Source organism: Diadema antillarum, unplaced genomic scaffold (assembly GCF_040938485.1).
Source record: "Diadema antillarum isolate AM-2024a unplaced genomic scaffold, OU_Dant_1.0 scf00000115, whole genome shotgun sequence".
NCBI lineage: Eukaryota > Metazoa > Echinodermata > Echinoidea > Diadematoida > Diadematidae > Diadema > Diadema antillarum.
The window spans coordinates 1,345,260-1,355,255 of NW_027271004.1; the positions used below are offsets into that span (position 1 = coordinate 1,345,260).

The window sequence follows — 9,996 nt, forward strand, 5'->3', positions numbered from 1 at the left end:
ATACTTATGTATATCATGAAATTGGAGAAATAAATAAATATCAAATCATTTCATAATTACTCAGCCATTTTCAGCGAGGATTGAACCCTAGACCTCTTTTGCAAGATCGACGTTTGGGGTTATAGCGCTATATACGTAAAGCCTACTTTCATGCAGGAACCTATAACAGATTACAAATACGACTTGCTTAGTTGTATTTGAGTGACATAACATTTGCCCCTGCGACAATTGTTCCGGTCTTTTTTTTTTTCTTCAAGGACGTAGGGTCAGACAAGTATTATGGACTGTGATATATATATATTTATATATATATATATATATATAATATATATAATATTTATAGATATATATATATATATATATATATATGTTATATATGTATAATTATATATACATATATATATATATATATATATATATATATAATATATATATAGATATATATATATAGATATTATATATATGTATATATACATATATATATATATATATATATACATTTCTTTTTTTAAGGTTAGGTTTGATTTGAGGATTGGGATTATAGGGTAAGGGTTATAATGTTTAAGGGTAGCATTTATGTTTGGCTTAGCGTGCAGATATTTCAGGGGAGCACTGTCGCAGGAGTAAATGTCGTGGAACCGGTTTTACCAGCAATGTCAGTTTGAATATCAGAAATTATGATATTAAAAACGAGTCAGGAGTTATGCCTTAATCAGTATGAATGAACAGAGTTTCCACGCTAGCAAAAATTAGCACGTTTCTCCTCCACCAAAATTTATGTGTGTTAGTAATCAGTAAATATCAATCCATATATTCATTATTATACATTATTATAATCTCTTTCCCTCTCTCCTACAGGAGAAAAATGACTGTGCATCACAAATATGTATCAATGTATGAATATATTCATAAACTTTATACTAGGTGTGATTACATAACTGTATATGGAAATAGTACTGTGCGTGCTTATGATACGTTTGTATCAGATACACACACACACACACACACACACACATAGATTGGCATTCATCAGAATTGGTGATTACTTTTTTGTACGTTTCGTTTTTGTATGTAAATGACATGTAATATTATATATATATATATATATATATATATATATATACATATACATATAAATATGTACTATATTATGTATATGATTATGTATAACATAAACACACAACTATAGAGGAGTGCTTCTTGCTCGATTTTATTATAAAGATGAAGACCAGAGTATGTCCTCTACGGAGCTGGAAAACATTCATCTTTTGCTTAAAATACACGCACTAATTAACATGCACGGGGTAGGTCTTCACTCACTCAATCCAGCAAAATGGGCGAATTAAAAAAAAAAAATCTTTGAACAATTTTCTCTTCTTTATTTCATTGACACATTCATCCACTTGTCACGTGGGCATTCGCTGTTTAATGAATCATTGTAATTTACACATAAATAGTGTGTGAGCAAGCGAAATCTTTTATGAACATAATATAGTGAGACATTTAGCAATTGGTGTAAATTTAGTTGGTGTTAAAGATTTGTAATACTTTTTTAGAATCTGTTCTGGAAATAAGTTGGAATAGAAAGAAAGGATATTTGTGACATTACACACTTTACCTTATTCCTCCATTCCTTTCAAATATCCTTAACTTGATTTGTTTTATTTTTAATTGCGACTTTGCGTTTCCTCTAAAAGTTTATCTTCCCTCTTGTTGTTTTCCTCTCATTGATTGACATCGACAACTTTTTTTTCTTTTTCTTTTTTTTTTAACAGAACTTTCCCGGGTCAAACTGTTATACATAATTATATTATCATTATATTGAAGGGAAATTTTCGCATATCCCCATCCCCGGATATTCACGCGCATTCAGCACACGAACAGGGATTAAAATGACACTCTCTTTTTTATGGACATCAGATGATAGTAAATTGACCCGTCTCTTCTAAAAGGCATGGAGAATGATGAAAGTATATTATTAAGTATTAACCCCTAGTATTATTTCAAGAACTTTTATCAAGATTTGTGGATTGTCTTCCGACGTTTTCTCTCTTCACTTTCATCACGCTGACGTCATGAACCGACGTAATGTTCTCACCAAGAGAGGGCGACACAGGGACTTTAGTAGTCAAAAGTGATGAAAAAACGTTTTGAAAATAGTGTGCTATGTTTCTCACGTTTCCGAATTCCACATGATAGTGATCTTTATCATTGGAAACTGTAGTCGAACCAAATTAGAGCATTTGCTAGTTGTTTCCTCCCCCTTCTGAGAATATAGCTGGATCACCAATATTCAGCTCCACGAGATGGTCTTCTAAGCTGATTACCAAAATCCTTGCTATTTTTTGGATGTCGAAATTGGACAGTCAAGTTCTCGTGAAAAAAGAAAAAAAAGAAAAGAGAAGCAGATTTTGAAAAGTAAATTTGACACTTTCTTTTTTTACCAAGAAAGAGCCATATCTCTGAATTTCAAGTGTTAATATACAAAGACTTCCTGGATGGACAGGAGGAACCCCGAGGGCTTCCTATAGCTTATTTTGTGCCCCCTCCCCCGGGCAAATTAATACATTCAGCCATGCGTCTCCCTTATCCTTTTTTTTTTTTTGCGAGGGTTTAATTTTCACGAATCACGAATTTTACTGTTGGACCGCGAATTCAAGAATACGCCAAATGTCCGTTACCTCCTTTGTCGCGATCGAGCAGTACGCGAAAATAACATTTTAGTAGGTCTACCATAACAGCACCATACTATCGCTTCGCTCCCTCGGAAAGGTCCATTCTAATTAGTCCATTATTTCCAATTTTGACCCCAATAGAAACCCAAGTTACGGGTCTGTGAGCGCCTGGGTGCATTGTGATTGTGTGTGAGTGCGTTTGTGTTATCTCTGTGTACTTGCTATAGCAAGTGTCTGGACGAATTCGTAAAAACATATCTGACTGCTAACTGCTTCTTAATCTGTATAACCTTTTTTTTTTTGTAGGTAAGATTAATGATTATTAATGGAATCATCATCCAGAAGAATTTGGGAAGATGGTCTCCTTTCCAGACGCTGGAGTACCCTGCAAGAATGAGACGAAAGAACGGACGAGTAATTTTTTTTTTCAACAATGACACAAATAGACACATATTATTTAATCAAGATATAATCAAGGTACAGTATATCAAGAAACTCGTGACTGTTTATGTGGATAAAGGTTAGCCCGTGGAAAAGTATCAACTGTAAGGTGCCACCTTTTTCATCTTACCGTCGATCTTTCGTTTTAAAGTGACAATTCAAAGAGAATAATAACTTGGCAGAAATATGCCATGTTTATCAATGGATTACTTTCCAATGGATTTAGCGACTTTTAGAAGCAAGCTCTTCATATGTTATTTATATACATATAAACGTTCGCCTAGGAAAACAGTTACACCTTGGAACCTATGCATTGTCTGTACCACACGAAGCCTGTTTTTCTTGCTGATTCCATTCAGTGACGTCACAAATATCAGTCGTGTTCGGCGAGTTTCGGTATAGGCTTTCAAAATAGAAAGGAAAATGGCATTCTCCTCGGTTATGTTGCACGTGACTTTTCCGTAAGATCGGGAATTGTAATAATTGGGGCTTTATTTAAAACTCTCTTTGCAATTTCATTAAATATCATTGATGTTTGATATATTTTAATGCACAGTATTGATGGTGAGTTCATTGTTTTAATTGTGATATGTTTCAAAAGTAAAGAACGGTTACAACATTGTCTATACTTGACACGTCCATTCTTTAAAAAAAGAAACTCATTAATTTTTTTCCACCACTCTCAAGTAGCCCAGAGTGTGCAAACCACTAAGATATCAACAGAATATATGCGTTCTTAAAGGGTGTGTACAGTTCTGGTCGAGGTGAAGATTTAGCTTTTAACGTTTTGTGAGATATTCAGAAACCACTCTATGAGATGTCAAAGAACATGAAGTTCTAAGGGGTATCAAAAGTTTATTCGATGAAAATCGGTTTGGAAATGGCCGAGATATCAAAAAACAAGGTGAAACAAAGAGATACTAATAAAGTTGGGGCATGTCGCCTTTTATTATTAGCACTTCTTTGGGTATCTCAACCATTTGAAAACCAATTTTCATCAAATAAATGTTGAATCCTTCTTAAAATTACATGCTCTTTCATATTTCATAAGAGGCTTTTCATTATCTCACTTAGGAATGTTCAAAACATGAATCCCTACCTCAACCAGTACTGTACAGTCCCTTTAAAGGACAAGTTCACCTTCATAGACATGTGGGTTGAGTGAATGCAGCAATATTAGTAGAACACATCAATGAGAGTTTGAGGAAAATCGGACAATCCGTTCAAAAGTTATGAATTTTTGAAGTTTCTGCTCAGTCACGGCTGGATGAGAAGACTACTATAGCTTGTGATGTCATATGAGTACAACTACAAGTGTATATAAAGAAAGTATAAAGAAAATTCAAGATATTCTCACTTTTCTCACATAATAAAAGAACACTCGACTTCTCTCTTTCAGAAGTCAGGGGGAATGATATTACCCCTAACATAAGTCAGTAACAAGTTGAGGAAATGTGAACTTCATTCAAAGAGTCAAATTTTGTGAAATTCTCTTTTTATTTTCCTTAAATCGTTGTACGCATGTGACATCATACACTGTAATAGTCTTCTCCTCCAGCAGTGATTGCACATATTTTAAAAATTCATAACTTTTGAACGGATTTCCCCCAAACTTTCCCTGATGTGTTCTACTAGCATTGTTGCCTTTACTCAATCCACATGTATATGAAGGTGAACTTGTCCTTAATTTTTTTTTTTATATATTCGCACCCTAAAGTTAATCCATTTTCCTTCCACTTAAACTTCCATTTTTTTCAACTACGACATGACATACATGGTTAAAACGTGACTTCTTTCTTTTGTTATAATGAAGGATGAAATTTATATAGTGTGGTTTCTGAGCAGGTTTTGTGTCTTTTTTTCTTCTTTATTTGTTTATTTATCTGTACATATATATTCTGATTTATGTATTTATTTACTTTTTTATTCATTAATTATGTTTATTTGGTTGTCACTTTGCTGGCTTGCTTGCCTTTTATACCTATGGATTTTTATTTCATGGAGTTGAAGGTTATTACCCAGTTGCCAGGCTTGGTAGGAGTAGAAAAGCAGCCTGGAAAAAGAAGACAAAGGGCGGGTAGAAGAAGACCGTGGCCAAATAGACATACTGAGACATGAGGGGCGTGATGATATAGGCCGCACTGTTCATGCAGCCAGCCGTGGCAAGCATCAGACCTGAAAACGGAAGATAATCATCGAGTGTTATCAAGGTACACCTGTATACTTCCGGGTCAGTAGAGTACTCACGTGGAGAGGGATCGGAGTTTATGATTAGGACAGTTAACTACTGGTTGCATTTCGAATTCTTTCGCTGCATGTAACTGTCTTCCGTGATTTTTTTCTGGAGCGGGAGTTAAAATTATTTCATGATAACCACTAAGGATGTATTATAGCTACGTATAAGTGATTATATATTAACTGTTATTATGTGACAAATTTTGTTGAGTACTTCTGCTCATCAGCGATAACTTGTGATGTGTTATGACACATTAATTATTGCTACAATTCATTTCCCCTTTTTGTTCTTATTCCATGGAAAAGACTAAACATTTACAGTACGTGATTATAATTGTAATTGTTTGCCATATTTACATAGTGAGTGGTTTTCGGCCATTCACACCCTCACACACAACCTGTCCGCCCAGGTAAAGGATAGTGATCCGCTATGGCTTGCTTAAGGTAGATGCTTGAAGAAAATAACTCCCGACAGCATATATAGTGCTTGCGAATGAGCAAACAAAGTTATGCAACACTATGAACACCAAAAGCGGTATAGCTTCAAAATATATCCTGTAAGAATGAACTACAGAACAATATGAAAATGTTGAAAGGCTCACGAAACACGTGGTTATAAAACACAATCCCGACGCGGAGAAACTTACCACGCTCGTTGGGCTGCGCCAGTTTCGATAGCTGGGATCTTACCAACGGGAAGCATAAAGCACTGAGGAATGCGACGGCCACACCTATTTAGAATTTAAAAACATAATCACTAAAAGGTGTTTTCCATTGGGAGCAGTGATTTGAAAAATGTTCGAGATATCACATTTTGATGCATTGCCGTATGTGTAGGTCAATTGTATCACGCAACATCCTACAATATAAAATTTGGTAATAAAAACTACAATATAAAGAGATATCACTATTTCTTCCCACTAAAACATAACTGAAAACGGTTTAGCCTAGCCTTTTGTCCAGCCTTAGTGAATGATATGTAACAACATTTTTCTTTCCTGAGGGAATATTAGCAGTATCCCGAATGTTAACCGTGTACTGTCCTGTATCTCACCTACAAACAGACCAGCCTGGTCTCGGGCAAACCCGATGATGACGTATACCAGAAGAGTGTTCCAGATGCTCAGCTGCAGAACCCAGTTTTCACTCAGAAGTCGCGGCAGGATCGCACCCCCAACCATCATTCCTATTGGGAAGCGATTAGAAGGATTTTATATAATATTTCAAGATACATATGTGTATAATGTTTATATATCTATAAATTACAGGGTTCGACACTCATTATTTCTTCTCTGGTGAGTCGAAAGAGAAAATAAAATGTAGTGGCTCGAAATGAGATGAAATGTACACATTCATTTTGAATAATATTTAGCTGCCCGTCGTACCACCGAAAGAAGTGATTTTGACTTGTTAAAGTAGTTATGTCTCAACTTCTTATTTTCCGCTTGCTTTCTTACCAATCGCGCTGACGATGTACAAGGTCACTTGGAGAAAAGACACAAAAAGAGGTGTGAAGCAGAAGGGCGCCCCCATGCTGTAGATGACGATAAGGTTCGAGAGACTCGCTGAGGCGACAGCGACGCACACCATCACAGCCATGTAGAGAACCAGCTTGTATCTTCGCATGTCGATGTTCACCTTGGCGGTCAAGACATAAAAGTTATAGTGACTGGTTTAATGCATCGGTATTTCAAATCTCCACAGTAAAGAGCTGCAAATGGTAATGAAATAGGCGAACCAACGCTACCTTTTAATACTTTCAATAAAACCTCAAATATAAGAATATATTAAGTCTTCATAAAGAAGCATGGGTCTGATACTTGCCAATTCCATTTTCCATTTTTTTTTATTCATTTTGAAAAGGGACAACCCACAGAAATTGTTCATGCATAAAATCAGTATATCAAGTTTATCAGGAACCTCGTGCTGTTTTTATTTCTTTTTCATTTATTTATTAACCAAAAATAGTTTAAGTTCTCATGTTTAATTGCTCAGTATGTACGCTGACTAGGGTTAAAATTCGCAAGGAGAGGTTTGGTGTAGGCCTAGACATTATAGACATCTCTATGGATCTCTGTAGGGTAGGTTCGACACTTACCCGGAACATGTTGACAACACCAGAAAAGAGCGATCTGCCTGTGGCCGTCCGTCTGTCTACAGTCTCGATAAGTGCCCGGGGGAAGACGATATAGACCAGAGATGCACTAGAAGTGGCGAATGCCAGAATTAAGGGCGTAAGGAAGACGTTATATTGCCCGCCGCCTTCGCCTCGGCTGCCAAACTGCAACAAGAGTCCGAGCGAAATCTGCCCCAGCGCGCTGCCGACAAACGCGACCGTCTCTAGCACCACTACGCGAAAAGTGCGCGACTGTACTGACGTCACATCCGTTACGTACGCTGCCGCCGTTGACAATATGAGGGCGGTAGACCCGCAGAAGCCCGATATGAAGTCGCCGGCGATGAATACGTACAGAGGGAGCTTGAAGCGGACGACAGCGAAGTACACGATTGACTGGCACCAGAATCCAAGGACGGGAACGAAGAGGGCGGACTTTCTTCCTGCTCGGTCTCCCATGGAACCAAACCAAAGTGCTGTGAATAAGTCTGTCGAAAAGGACATGGCGGATGATTAATTTTCTTGATTTTATTTGCATGATCTTAATCATTCCGAACCTTTGTCAACCCTTTTGTAGGCTACATAACTAGAGCTTACACTGATCTCCATTCGCAATCCCTCCCATAACAAGAACTGTCGAATTATCTGGATCTTGTTGGTTAGAAAAACTCATCCTCGCAACTTGCAAAATTAAAATGACGGATTGTATCTGAGAGCACACATATGATTATTCTTAAGGCGTGTAAGGATCCAATTCACAAGAGTAATGCCTTCACCACCGAAACAAAAATAGAGGGGTTTATTGACGATGTATCGGCAGTCGAGACATTATTCAAAAATGGCAGTGATTTTTTTTTTCCAGTTCAGTACTCTATAATGAGCAGAGACAATGATAGCCTCAAAATATTTGATTCCGTCTGTGGTTATCAAACAATGAGAATAGAATATTTCAGGATTCAGGGAAACGTGACTTTCCCTGTCATAATACAATGGCGCCCTGTTTCAACGCTTTTGTACATACAATCTTAAACTGCATACAATAATGATAACGAAGATAATTATCAATTATGTATGACTATACACTCATAATATCTACCAAAAAAAATGTCGTTTTCTCTGGTCAAGTGATGTCAAGGCAATGTCAATGAGAGCCCACCCCCACCCCCCCCCCCCCCCCCGAGGAACAATACAAACACTAACGGGGATACTTTTGGTAGATAAGGCCCAATCATATTACTTAAAGTAGCGGATCCAGAGGGCCGCGGGGGGGGGGGGGGGGGGGGGGGGGGGGAGCGCACCAGGTGCGCGCCCCCTCTTTATTTGTTGGTAAAACAAAAGAAATAAAAAAGATGGAACCCGGAAGCAGCACCAGAAATATTGTTTTCGCCCCCCCCCATCCCCTTTAACGGAATTCCTGGATCCGCCCCTGTTACCTATGATATACTTACTCGGAACAAACATTGCTAACCCTAGATACAGCAGCCAGAGTGACGTCACAGACTGGACTTCTTCGTTTATGTTCCCAGAGCTACCGTTCACATTTCCGTTCCCGTTGCAAGTAGATTGGGAAGCGTTGGGAGTCAGCGAAAAGTTGTAGTCCGCTGCGACACGCGCGTGAATGTACTCTGCTTCCAGCGTAACCAACAGTCTGTATGAAAAACATGCGAGTGTCACAGGCAGCTCTATTGTCACACAACGTGATTTCGCCCTCTCCAGTTCACGTTTGGCAACAGCCTCTCCGTTGTCTTCAGAGTTATTTATGAGGCGTTGAGTCGGTGAGTCTGCCGAGCTGTCGGGAAGGTATTCCGAAGAAGTGTGAACAGCGCCACCAACCGCTTTCCTGGCATGTACATCGCTGTCGTGATTGGCCATGGCGCACAGAAACTATCGCAAACTGTACACGAAAGAGAATAGAGGAAAGAAAAAATAGTCAGAAACTCTCAAAGCGTAAAGAGAACAAAAAAAATAAGATTTCAAAGCGCAAATAAGTTTCACTGAACATTCATAACCAATCCCCCAAACCAGCAAACAAATAACTGTGTTTATTATTGTATCATTGATCATAATCATAATTCATATCAACATGTGCACGGAAAATTTCGGATACAATATAGCTAAGGACTGGGGTGGAGAGGAACATCTGCATACATCCCAAGGAGGGGGAATTCTTTTGCAGGAGGTTAAGTCCCTCGACCTCGTCTCGGAAACGCGTATACCCTTTTCTTGGATGAACATTCAAAAAATGTTCTACCTACTGGGTATCATTACAAATGGACTATGTTTATTCAATTGCTTATTGGTATGTGTGAATACATAATCATGGCACATCCACGCCAAATATCGATATAAGAGACCGCAAGTTTAAAGATAATAAAAAGTTTTGGTACCTCAAAAGTGTCCTTGAATTTCCTTGTCTTAGTTTGTGTTTCAGGTTAAAGTACCTTTCATATAACTAACACTGTGAGACTTACTCGCCCCAAAGTGCTCTCATGTCTTAGTAATCATGCAATTAACTGCGATCAGCAGCCC

General features: G+C 37.8%; 1 protein-coding gene across 1 annotated transcript; it reads right to left on the minus strand.

Moving 5' to 3' along the window:
- Nucleotides 1–5,130: 5,130 nt before the first annotated feature.
- Nucleotides 5,131–9,339, minus strand: LOC139719825 (proton-coupled folate transporter-like). The gene is made up of 6 exons (XM_071631212.1): nucleotides 8,916–9,339; nucleotides 7,450–7,955; nucleotides 6,809–6,989; nucleotides 6,406–6,537; nucleotides 5,999–6,082; nucleotides 5,131–5,291 (listed from the first exon to the last, which is right to left on the minus strand). Exons 1-6 carry the CDS (start codon nucleotides 9,337–9,339, stop codon nucleotides 5,131–5,133), a joined length of 1,488 nt encoding a protein of 495 aa, XP_071487313.1.
- Nucleotides 9,340–9,996: the final 657 nt, after the last annotated feature.